Consider the following 12,392-nt stretch of genomic DNA (forward strand, 5'->3'; position numbering starts at 1 on the left):
ATGTGTAAACTGTTTTATATGTAAACAACATGTACAAGAGTACATGCAATTTCTGGTATAATTGCAGCTGTTTATCAGCTCTCTTCACCACTCCTGCAATGAATTATATTGTGAATTTCTGACAGGTTCATAAATGATGAATAGCTTATAAAGTTTCATTTTGGGAGTAATTTTTATGCCTAATCTCTCTGTGAATTAAACCTCAGGGAAAGTGCTGAAAAATCTTAGCTTTTTCATTAGACAGGGATACATAATTCAGTAGCTGCTTTAGCTTCAGTCCTGTGTTATTCTGCATGCCAGCTACAACTATATACCTACGTGATTTATACACTGAACTCTTCTATTAATATCAGTGTAATTATAACCAATTTGTTCTGTAAAAATTTTAGCAGCCATTGTCAACTATGTCTTAGGAAAAGTAGGGAGTTAATGGTTTTGAAGTTCTACTACTCTGGGGTTGGTGCATTTTGGGTATGAAATTTGGATACGTATTAATAGCAAGGCATAATACATTCCACCAAATACCTTCCTTGTTTATAACACAGCAGCTTTTTGAATCCTATTCTACAGTTACTAGAGTTACTTCTGCTAACTGCTTAGTGGTGCAAGCTGTCTGGTGCTTAGCTTTTTTTCAGTGCAGCAGCGAAGTTGCAAGTAGACGGTGTTTTTAAGCCAAAAAATGAAATTCTGACTCACACTTGATACTGCCTTCACTGGGGCCACTGCAGCCTCTACAGCCAGTACTTTCTTGTTTCAGTGGACAAATCATGAAATCATTAACAGATTTTTTGAATTACCTTTTTTCTCTGCTTGTTGTTAGCTTTTTAGGCCATTGCTACACCTTTTGGTTTTGGAAACAGGAGGCTGTTAATTCCTAGCTTTTGTGTGGAAGGAAGTGTTACTTCCTAACACTACTTGTTTGTGAGAAATTAGCTGTTAAAATCATGCCAAAATGCAAATGAGGGGGCTGAGCAGAATGGCAGGAAGTTAATCATAGTAGTCCACATTCTTGCAACCTGCCAGAGTTGGAAATAATTCTGTAGCTCATTGGAAGGCTGGGAATGTTGACTTTCCCGAAGTAGCAGTAATTTGTTCTGGCCCTGCCTGCTTGTTGAATTATCAGGACAGAAACTACAGAATTCTCCTTTTGGCTTTCTAAGTTAATCCAATAAAATAACTGAAACAGTCCAAAACTACAGTGCGGTTAGGATTTAACTTGGGCTTTGTGGGTTCTTTTAACCAAATAATAGCATACGGAAATGAAAGAGGTAGCATATTTGAAGAATAGGAACAAGCTCGTAGCAAGCACCTTTTGGGGGAATAGCAGATATGAGGAAATTAAAAATAGACATATTTCCTTCCAAAACATTAACAGGAACATGGCTTTATAAAGAAAGCGGCTGCTTTTCTCTCTTACAAAAGCAGAGCGTTATAATAGTTTATTGTTGTAGAGCAGTTGCATTTTGCAGGCTGTGCTAGGATTAAAGAATGATTCTAGTGTGCTTAAAGTCTCATTGAGAACGGAAGACAGGAGGAAAAGGCTTTGTCTTTTCTGCAACCAAGATGCAGAAAGCACCTTGGCCTCCATCACGCTACATACACCACTGAGAAAGCAGGTGGGCATTGGCTGGGCTCCACTTCAGCGAAACCTGCAGCTATTGGAACCTCAGTGCTGTTGTGGTTCACCACCGCTTCCAGCCAGCCCTAATGGCTGGGAGATCTGAATAAGAGCAAATAACCAGTGTAAGATGATGGGATTCAGGGTGAGACTTCAAAAAATTTTGCTGAACACTACGGACAGAGGCAATAAGAATTATATAAAGATGTTCATATAAATCACCCCTTATTATTGATATAGCTGAGGAAGAACATAAGACTAGTTCTGAACAAGTGTAATAGAAGAAATCTGAATTGCCACAAAGTGAGTATTATGGACTCTCTTCTGCCCTGAGGTATACAGCCAAAAAAAATATATCCTTTGTGGATGTCAGAAATGTATATATGCATTCCCTGTTAAGAACATAAGATTAAACCGTGTCTAAGTATTGTTAAAAGCTACGTGACTTTTCACAATATACTGAGCTTTGTGGTACTTTATATGTGGTTTAGCAGCATTCTCCCAGTTCAGCAGACAAAGCTATTTGTATGGAGGGGAAAAAAAAAAAAAAAAAAAAGAAAGAAAGAAAAATTACTGCCACTGTAGGTAAAGCTTCCATGCAGAATTTAAGATGTAACTTGTAAAATATGGAAGCTTACTTTAAATGTTATTCCTAACAGTTTCCTTTTGGGATTAAATCTATGTGTCTATTTATAGGAGTATTTTTTTCTTTCTGATTAGATGTAATAAATGGACTACAGGAAGACTTCTAGTGAAGAAGAGATAAAAGGGAGTGTACGATGCTAAGTAATGATAGGTTGTTTCTGTAGTCATGGCAAGTGATGCATTTAAAATACTAACAGCTTATTGACTAATGGCTTTGTGTAATTTATAGATTATGAATAATACAAAAAACTTCCTGTAGAGGGACTTTTTACCTGGATGCTAGTGTGATTATAGAAGACTGGCATGAGGTCTGCTCAGGAGAAAATCTGTACAGCCACATTTGCAGCAATCACATATTTCTGAAACATAATTAAATCTGCATATATGGCAAGTAATTAAGAAGTAGAAAAGTCAGTTGTATTTTATGGTTGGCTTATGGTATTTAACTATGTTACCTAAAGAGGAAGTAGGAAAAAAAATATAAATGCCTTTTCTCCTCCATGTAAGCCTTATATCCATCCCGATGTTATCTGAGTGGATGGTTAACACCTATATAGGGAGACAGAGAGTTATTGAGGGCAAGCATCTTCTGTCTCTCAATATTATACCAATAAATGATAAATATTTATTTAAACCCTCAAGACCTCGGTCCTTCAGGTCAGGAACTTGGGATTTTTATGGGTCATGGTAAAATTGGGTATTTGTAAAACAGACTTCTTTACAACTTTCATACCGTGAGAGGACATCAGTGTGTATCAGAAAGAGTTCTCCACTCTGCAGTAATGCCTTGTTGGCTTCAATCATGCAAGCAGACATTCCAAAATTTCCTAACAGAATACTTTAATAATAATAACCATAAAAAAATAATCACTGATGGTTCAAGTCTGCTATTGCTAAAGGAGATATAGAATGCTAGCAATAATCTCTTGAGGCACAAGGTTAACTGCCATATTTAGCTTTATTTTCTAACAAAACCCTCGCCCGTTGTCGAGCTGTATAAATAATACCACAGACAAAGAAATGCTAGGATGAGGAGGAGCCTTCCTCAGTTGTCTACCTCTGAATCTAAAGAAGTTAGAAACAAGATTTAAAAGCCTCAAGAGGAAGAGAGACACAGGTAAATGCCGGCCAGGTAGTACCTGGTGACTCCGGTGACTGCTGTTGTAAAAACCTTGCCTAAAACAGATTTTGCTCCCGACAACAAGTACCACAACGTGATCGCTGTTGGGCAGCTCGTTAGGAGAGTTCCGAAAGCGGAAAGAGTATTTCTACTGCGATAAGACGGGAGCGTAGAGGTCTCAGTGCGTCTCGGGAATATACGAGGCACCGGGGCAGGGTGGCTGCCGCCGCGACCCACGCTTCTGTGGGCCGGGACGCCCCCCGCCCCCCCAGCCAAACAGAGGTGCTCCGCCCGCCCGCCCGCGCCCAGCGGGGCTGGGGGCAGTCCGGGGTGGCTGCGGGCTCCTGGCCCCCGCGGCCCCGCGCTGGGCTCCCGGCAGCGCCCGGCCGCAGACCCGAACCGCCGCGGCGCCGGTTTCGCGTGGGGCAGAGCGGGGCCGGGGGCCGCCGGCTGCCCAGCTGGGAAGCGGCGCGGCGGGGCTGCGCGGGGCGCCGGCGGCCACCCGGCAGGAGCAGCCCCGGCAGCGGCGGGGCGGCCGCCCCCCGCGCAGCCCCCCTGCCCCTCGCACCAAAGTTTCCGCCGGCGGTAGGAGGCGGCCGAGGCAGAGCTGGGGCCGCAGGGGGCAGCCGAAGGGGCGGGCGCCGCCGGGGGTGCCGCGGTCTCCGCTCCGGCGGGGCGCGGGCAGCTTCTCCCGCGGAGGGCGCCGTGCCGCCCGCGGCTCCTACCTTCCAGCACCGAGCAGAGTTTGTGCAGGGCCATTGTCTCCCGGCGGGCCGCGGCGGCCACTCCGCGGCGGCAGCGATCACCGGCGCTCCATGGCCGCGGCCGGGCGCGGCGGCGGCATCCCGCGAGGGCGCTGTGGCCCGCGGCTACGGCTCGGCCGGCCCCCGCCCGCCCGCGGCCATGCCCGGCGCCCCCGCGCGGGGCGCGCTCAGCCTCCGCCGCCCGAGCCCGGAGCCTCCGCCACGCTCAGTCCCATCTAGCGCGGGGCGCGGCGGGCTCCGTCGGGGCTGGCCTGCCCCGGGGGGCGGGGGGCGGGGGCGCTGTCCGTAAGGCGGTCCGAGCGCAGCCCGGCAGCGACTGAAGCGGCTGCCGGTAAATGAAGCTCATTTAAGATGTGAGGGGTGTTTGCCTGGATGAGCCGCTTGTACGCATGTGCCCGCCCCCCACGGAGCCCCGCAAGCAGCCACAGCCGCAGCCGGCGGGGCCGCTGTGCTCCTCCCGCCCGGCCGGGCACCGAGAGGGGGTGGCGGCTGCCGCCGTAGCGGCGGGGCAGCAGCCCTTGTCGCCCCGTCCCTACGGGGAGCCTGTAGTGGCCCCGTTGAGCCCCCCCCGCCGTGCGTCACGCCCCACGCCCCGATGCTCCCCGCCCGTCTGAGGGATTTGCCCCTCTGCGCAGAGCAGCCCGGCAGTGCTGGCCATCGGGAGCGCGTCCGCAGCGACCGCGGCGGAGCGGGTCAGCCGTGCAGCCCCGCTCCCGGACGCGGTGGCTCGGTGAGCCTGAGCCGCGGCCGCCCGCCTTTGTTTGGGGTGCCGGTGGGGCACAAGGGAGCCGGTCCTCCCCTTCGTGTTCTGTTCCTCCCCTTCTCCCCCTCGCTGGTGGCAGAGAGCCCGCGCGGCTCCAGCAGTGCGGCGTGCCCAGCTGCCTGCCTGGCTGCAGCGTGCTGCCTGCAGCTGAGGCGCCGGGAAGAGCCCATCACACGCTATTGTGCGGCTGTTGTCTGACAAGAGTGACAGCTAAAATGGAGCTATTACTTTACAAGAAGTTAATAAAAAGGCGCACTTAGCCTGCTGCCTGCCCTGGCTGCCGTCCCTCTGGTTATCCATCACATCGCGTTAGCTTCTGAGGGGAGATGTTACTTAGGGAAAAGGGCCCGAGGTGGGGGCAGGTGGCGATGTCGGGGGAAGGGCTAACTGTAACCCCCGGGAGAGGGGCTTTCCGCCGGGGAGGGCGAGCTCCCGGGCAGCGGGGGTACCACGGGGGCTCCGCGTCCTCCCGGACACGTCCGAGCGGGCGATGGGGGGCTGTAGCGGCCAGAGCCGCTGCTGTTCCGGGCAGCCGGGAGCATGGCCGCGAACGGTTGCCGTACCGGTAGGCTACGTGTAAAATCATAGCGACACATGTAAGCCCATCGAAGATTTTTTTTTCAAATCTCCCGTAGGCAACACGGGTTGAAGCATATCTGAGGGCGTTTCATATCGGATATATTTTCCCTAGAATCGCCCATTAGGCTAGGCTGAGAGCTTTTACTGAGAACCCCGAAGTACTGAACCAAGATGTTTCGATCTGTGTGCGGAGCACGCTGCAAAGCCTTGCGCGGCGGGCAGGAGCGGTCCGAGCCCTCTCGGCCCGGTCCCCGCGGGGGCTGCGGTGCCGGGCGCCGCGGCCATGGGTCTCCCGTGCCGGAGAGCGGGCTCCAGCCCCCCTCGCAGGACGCAGGAGGTCACGTTCGCCACTTAACTCAGGTCTTCTCCCCATCGCGGTCGTGTACAATGATGCAAGTCTGAACCTGCAGGAACCCCACGCGGAGCTCCGCTGTCCGAGCTCAGGCACTTTATGGAAGCGATTTGGAGCCCAGCCGACAGACAAAATAGATTCTGCAAACTATAAATTAGTTGCGTAATTGCAACTAGGGCCACTCACTACAGTCTCGAACGTGACCGTGAGAGATGAAGCTCTGATTTCCATGTGGTTTGGTGCTATGTGTTTGAGTGTTAAATTCTTTCTGCGATGTTCAAAGGTCAGCATATCCTGTTAGAAAAGGTCATTCTCTTGCTTCAGATTATCAGTTAAATATTTCAGGCTCTTCAAGCCAACATGATTGTCAATCACGGCGAATGAAGCAAGGGGGGGGACCGAAGAGCAGCTGGAGGAAGCCAGAGCAGGGCTCGGCAGGGGCGCGAGGGGTGGCACGTCTCCCTCCGAGCGCTCCTGCAGGGCTCTGCTCAGCCACGGGTGCTGGGCGGATCCGGCGAGACCCTGTAGTAAAGGTCCTGAGCTTTTCTGGGTATTAAGGATCCATTTCAGTGCTGTAAGAAGCTTGATGAAGTATTATGCTTGATGCTCTGGCAAAATCCCAAGTTACATAATTATATTATTCCGCTTACTTGAATTGTCCTTTCAATTTCAAATAGAGATGATATAGTCTCTCTCAAAGAGTAGTTTCCCCATGAATTGTTAAATAGCTACTGCAGTCCAGCAGTGGTTAAAGCGATTTCTCTGTGTTTACCTCTTAACCATGTATTTATCGTGGTATGATGAAATGTTAAATTCTACAGTGAAAATTCCTACACAAAGAGAATCCCTTCATTAGGTGGATCTCCTTCGGATTATTTTCTTTACTAACAAAAATGTTTCCTCTAGTAATTCAAGAAGATACCTAACCTACTAATTTCTACCGTATGTGTGCATCATCCACAGTTCTGTATCCTCTCTGCAAGTGCATAAGCACAAAATTAAAAACTGACTATGCTGTTGTGCAGATTGTTAGGAGACAGGTTTGTGGGTGTTTTTTTTTTTTTTTTTTTTTTTTTTTTTTGTAATGCACAGTGTAGCTGATGGCAACATTTGGCTCAGTTTTATTACTTGTGATGATATAACAAATGAGAGAACTAGCCTGATTCTCAGATCTTAAGCTGAATTTGCATTCAAGAAAACTATTTGTGGTCAATTGTCTCACACCAAAGAAATAGGAGACTAACCTAGTAATGTGCTCAGTACAAGTTAGTAGTAATTGCAAAGACCCAATCTGCTACAGCCAATTTAACTGAAAACACCCTAGTTTGTCCATTAGGAGGCTGAACAGAGCTATTATACACTTCGGGAGGTGCAGCAGCATTTCCATCCTGTTCTTTTCCCAGGGCTGTGTCAAGCTGTCAGTGTGGGAGATGCAGGTAGTGGCATCAACACATAGATGCGGGGCATATTCTGCCATTTACTGCTGCTTTCAGAGAAATTTCTCACATGGGCATCTCTGTTGCTTTGTCTTGCTAGAGTTCTTATGGGAGGTGGTGCTTTAAAATATTTTAGAGTAAAGCAGTGACAGGTCTGAAGAAACTTTCACTTCTCCTTTGCTGAGCCTGGAAAGTGCTAGTTTCCAGGGCAGAAAATGCTGTGCCGCTGGGTCAAACCGGCAGTAAGCTTAAGTTAATTACACTTGAGTTTGGGAGTTAAGAAAAGTTGAAGACAGCTTTTGGACAGCCAGTTATGTATTGTTCTACTGCTCTATTGAGTCATCGTGATTATTTTGGAATGGGAGGAGTTCACAGGAGGCAATGGGACTGCTCATTCCGATGTAGGTAAATAGCTGCATGAACAGTTACAACAGGTGCTCTGCTGCAATAAAAGACTTAAATTTCCATTATTAGAACTGGTTTTGTCTCCTCCCAACAGTTCTTCCTTAAAACTTCCTTTGGTTTGCTGATTTTTTATTTTACTCTACTTTTATTTTACTTTGCTGCTCGAGTAGCAGATTGTACATCACAAATAACCTTAGACCAGCGTTTTTTTGCTACATTTGAGGCTATCTGGATATTGTTTCTAAAAGATGTAGCAAAAATACAGATGTCAACAGTAAACAATTATGAAAGGAAATTAGGAGTTACATTGTAAACCATTCGGGTGCCTGGGTTTGTCAGTAGGATTTAAGTGCATTTGATAAATCTTAATGATATGCAATTTCTAATTATAAAATGATAGCAAGTACAAGTGCCTCTTCGTGTGGTAACATAATATGTAATCATACATAAATACGCATAATTTGCTTTGTTATTTACTACTGTTAAGAACACTGCAAACTTTTCAATAGTTATGAAGAATACTGATAGTCTTCAGAAAGCTTACTGTGCACTTCACTATTTTCTAGGCAATATAACTAGATCTGAATATTATAATATACCTACAAACTTCTGGCTTAAGTTAGGAAATTCAGGAATTTCAAAACAAAGTTAGCATATACAATTTTTATCAATTGTCTCATAGATGGGATCACATTTTTTATAGAAGACAGGAATTAATTACAAAAATAGTGCTGTGTGGCTGATTATTTTCAAAGTGTCAGCTGAGGACTTAATTATTAGTGCCCCAACCAAATGATCCTGTTGCCAAAATGACTGGGTGGGGAGAGAGAGAGAGAATGGATAATAGGGGTACTGACCAGCCTAGCAATATTTCAGATTTAACATCTCTATTGCTCTTGATTTTTTAATATATTTTTCAGTCTTTGATCAAAAATTTGTCCATCCCTTTAGAATTAGTACTCTTCATTTGCAAAGTCTGAGATTATTTTAAGCATAATTTTATTTTCTGGATTTTTAAAATTAATTCTTTTGGTTATTAATACCTTCAAAACTGGCATGGTTAATGCTTTTACATTGTTTCAACAAAACTGAGCTCTGATGATTATAACATAGCGTAAACTTACAGCTTACCTTCTGTTCTATTTAGGTGTCATTTATTTGAAAGTAGTTACGGAAGTCCTGAACTGACTTGGTACATTTATAGTGGTGACTTTTCAATTAACTGTAGAAAATGTTTTTAATACAGCTGTCTGTTAAGAAAGATGGCCTTATCATAGGAGGAGTATCGTATTATATAGAGTATGCCTACTCATCTGCAGCAGAAAAGTTGGGTGGTGTTTTTTTTTTTTTTTGGGGGGGGGATTATAGTGCATTAACAATCAAGCTGTTACAAAGATTCAGTCTTAAAGCTTCTTACGGAAAATGAGAACAAAGAAAGATGGTATTTCAACAGCCATCTGGCAGTTGGCATGTCAACAGTATTTTTATATAGGTGAGATTTCACACTGAAAAAGCCTTCCAATATAACTTCTCACCAGGGCTGTGTTATGATGGATGCATTTTGAAAATTTATGTAGTTAGAGCTATTTCTCACTTCTCTGTTCCTGCGCTGATCACCTAGAGAACTACACTCTCTAATTGATGTTGCTTTCTTAACCTTACTGGTAGAAGGGTCATCACCTTACACAAAAATATTTTTGATGCTTATAGAATAAAAACCAAAGTACAACATGAAACCTTTGACAAGACGTTTAACAATATTTAATGCCTTAATCCAAAATAGTATGCATATACTGTTGTGAGCCAAGCTATGAGTAGCTAGAACCTGTGGTAAACTTTATTATAGGAAAGCTATTAAAGCGCCAATAATGTATTGTAATGAAGTGATGCAATGATGCACTACTGAGCATGCAAAATACCTTAAAGCAAAAGACACTGAGTTCATTGTTTTGTTAACTTGACAACAGCTTAAATGTCAGCATGAGGTTATTTCATTCCTAATTGTTTTTCCAAAAAACATAAGGAGGCTAATCTATGTTTATTATACTGTGATAGAGGGCTACAGACAACTTTGCTGCCACAATGGCACTGTGCATTTAGCCTTATTCTCCACATATCTGAAAAAGACAGGAAAATATATTGAACTGTGCTTCCTCTTAATTATGAAATCCATTATTACTTCTGCTGTTGGGAGCAAATTCTATCAATATGGTTTAAAAGTCCAATAGCATTAAGTATTCATCTGAAAAATCTTACCTTTTCATGCTACTCTAAGAGAAACATTAAAGGTGTGCATTAAGGAAATACACTATCCTGAATAGTAACAGTAATGTCATATGAAAGCCTCCTTTGTTGGCATCTGATCAGTTCATGTTAGAAATGTCTGGTAAAACTTCATAGCTCAGTAGACCACTTATGAGTACTTTTCTTGGTTTTGGCTTGGTGTTGGTGTATGAATAGGTCCCTGTTCAGTGCTGCCATGGTAGCAAATTGTTTGACTATGATTCAGGGTGGACATAATCAGTTCAGCTTTGTACCTGCTCTCTTCTCTGTTCCTGTATTGACAAGCAAAGGTAGTGTTACAGGACAGCAGGTTACACGACAAGTGCCAGACTGGAGGAGATACCTACTGCAGAGATGACTGCCTATAGGTCCGACACTTTGTTGAAAAAGTGTGTTCTAGTTTATCAAACAGCACTTATTAGGAATGCAAATGGACAGATTTAAATGCACACTTAATCATGTAAAGTCACATCACTAAGGAGCAACTATTAAATAAAAGCATGATTATTTTTAGAGACTCTTTCAGGATCCAAAGAACACTGAGCAATTATAACTTCGTACGGTTCTAATAATTTCATAAGACAAGTAGCTCAACTTCTATATTTAAAATGGTGATAGAGCTACATGTCTTACGTAATTATTAGAACCTTATGAAATTTGGGCATAGTAATGTACACAGATAATGTACATTGCTTATTTGGAGTGTTCTATTCTATTCTTAATTTAATCTCTGTTTATCTCATCCCTTAGCAACAAATTTTAGGGAGTTAATCCTCATTCTCCTTCCACTCCACAATGTTTCTTTTAACTTCCTTAAAAACAAAACAAACAAACAAAAATATCCCATACTTTTCTTATTAAGAAAGTTACTTTCATAATGACTTTAGGCCTTTTTAAAATAATTGTGGTTATAGTTTAATTATAAAAGCAGTTTATGTATTGCTGATACATTGTTATGATTTTAATTTTTTAATGCATTGTCTTCTCTCTAGAACTAACACACATAAATACTGCATCTAACCCATGCTGAGCTACTAAGCTACCATTAACATTGCAGGTTTCTTTTAGTTCTCCAATTTCTAAATTCTTTAACAACTGCACATATAGATTTAAACAAAGAAAAACACAGAATACTTTAAGTTGAGCACCATTTAGTACAATCAGAATAATTAAGGATCAAGTAATCTGAGAAACTGCTGAAACTTAAGTTTTCAGAAATGCAGGTTATTTTGCAGGAATGTATAAATGACAAGACCAACCGAAGTGGTACAAAGTATTCTGCTCACTGAAATGCTAAACTTTATTTACAAAGCTTTCTTTCTATCAAATATTACTAAGGAATTGGTGGTACGTAAACAGTGGTACATGCAATTTGATCCCTTTACTAAGAAAAATAAAATTATGGTTCTGTTCAATAAAGACCAAATGCTATTATATACAGTCTGTTAACTGAAAGGCCTTGTGAGACATTCAGGTCTAATTTTAATACTTTCCAAATAAATACCAAATAACGCAACATTTACAAATAACACACCAGTGGTATTTTCACGGTAATCATTTTACAAATCAGAATTTAGTAATTCAATTAAGCAAATGAGTAGCAGCTCCTTCATAAATATTAAGGCATGTCACATCGCATCAAAATGGAACCGATGAGCCTCCTGTCGCTTCTCTCTGTCATCTGCTTTCTGAAAAATAATAATAAAAAAACACTTTGTGGGATCTAGAGCAATACTGCTACAGAAATGAGTTGTCAAATGTCAGAGAATGGTTGATTTTTTCCAAGTCACTCACTCAACAAAAGGCAAAAAGCTTAGGAAAAGCCCCAATAATTAGCTTTTAAATGATGTCAGTTTGAAATAGCAATAATCTACGCAAAATTGGCTTCTGCTGTTAGTGCTCTGCTGTTTTGGTATTTATGACCCATTATTTTCTATTATTTCTAATAATGCTTTTTTAAAAGGAGTATTTCAAGAACAAAGAAAGACTAAATAAATAACACATTTATTTAGTCTGCATTATAAAGATGAGATTAAATTACTCTCGAATGACTGTAAATGTTGTCTATGTTACACTTAAAATGAGATTCTTTTTAAAAAATCTGTTAAATACAAATGTAGACAGTGATGGCAGTTCAGCCAACAATTAACAGCACCAAACAGGCTAAAAATGTTCCGTGTTTTTCTTTGCATTATGAATATGTGAGGTAGGATGTATTTCCTTGCTTATTTATGCAGAACACATTGATCTGCTGAAAGAGTAGTTTGGATGGTGCTTGGAAGGAACAAGCCTATTTAAATTGTACCTATAATCCATGTAACGTGTAAAACCATGTCCTCTCCCACAAGCCTCCTCCTGTGTTCTAAAGCAGTAAGAGTATGAAAACACTTATTAAAGGATTTTTGAACACATAGTGTGAACTCTTCC

At 43.2% G+C, this 12,392-nt stretch overlaps 2 protein-coding genes across 9 annotated transcripts in view; both read right to left on the bottom strand.

Annotated features, from left to right (window-relative positions):
- NETO2 (neuropilin and tolloid like 2) overlaps nt 1-4,555 on the bottom strand; it is a 35,114-nt gene extending 30,559 nt beyond the window's left edge. Inside the window, exon 1 of one of the 7 annotated variants that reach the window (XM_055818857.1) lies at nt 4,109-4,555. In XM_055818857.1, coding sequence (XP_055674832.1) covers nt 4,109-4,142 — 34 coding nt within the window. In that variant the 5' untranslated portion in view covers nt 4,143-4,555. Of the gene's footprint in view, nt 1-2,535; nt 2,555-4,108 lie in introns of those variants that run through there. The other 6 variants (XM_055818854.1, XM_055818855.1, XM_055818856.1 and 3 more) reach the window with 6 other exon arrangements.
- Nucleotides 4,556-9,416: 4,861 nt separating this feature from the next.
- ITFG1 (integrin alpha FG-GAP repeat containing 1) overlaps nt 9,417-12,392 on the bottom strand; it is an 88,172-nt gene continuing 85,196 nt past the window's right edge. For both annotated transcript variants that reach the window (XM_055818881.1, XM_055818880.1), the window contains one exon: nt 9,417-11,653. In XM_055818881.1, coding sequence (XP_055674856.1) covers nt 11,594-11,653 — 60 coding nt within the window. In that variant the 3' untranslated portion in view covers nt 9,417-11,593. The remainder of the gene's footprint in view (nt 11,654-12,392) is intronic.

The sequence above is a fragment of the Falco peregrinus genome, chromosome 14 (assembly GCF_023634155.1).
Source record: "Falco peregrinus isolate bFalPer1 chromosome 14, bFalPer1.pri, whole genome shotgun sequence".
NCBI classification, from domain to species: Eukaryota; Metazoa; Chordata; class Aves; order Falconiformes; family Falconidae; genus Falco; species Falco peregrinus.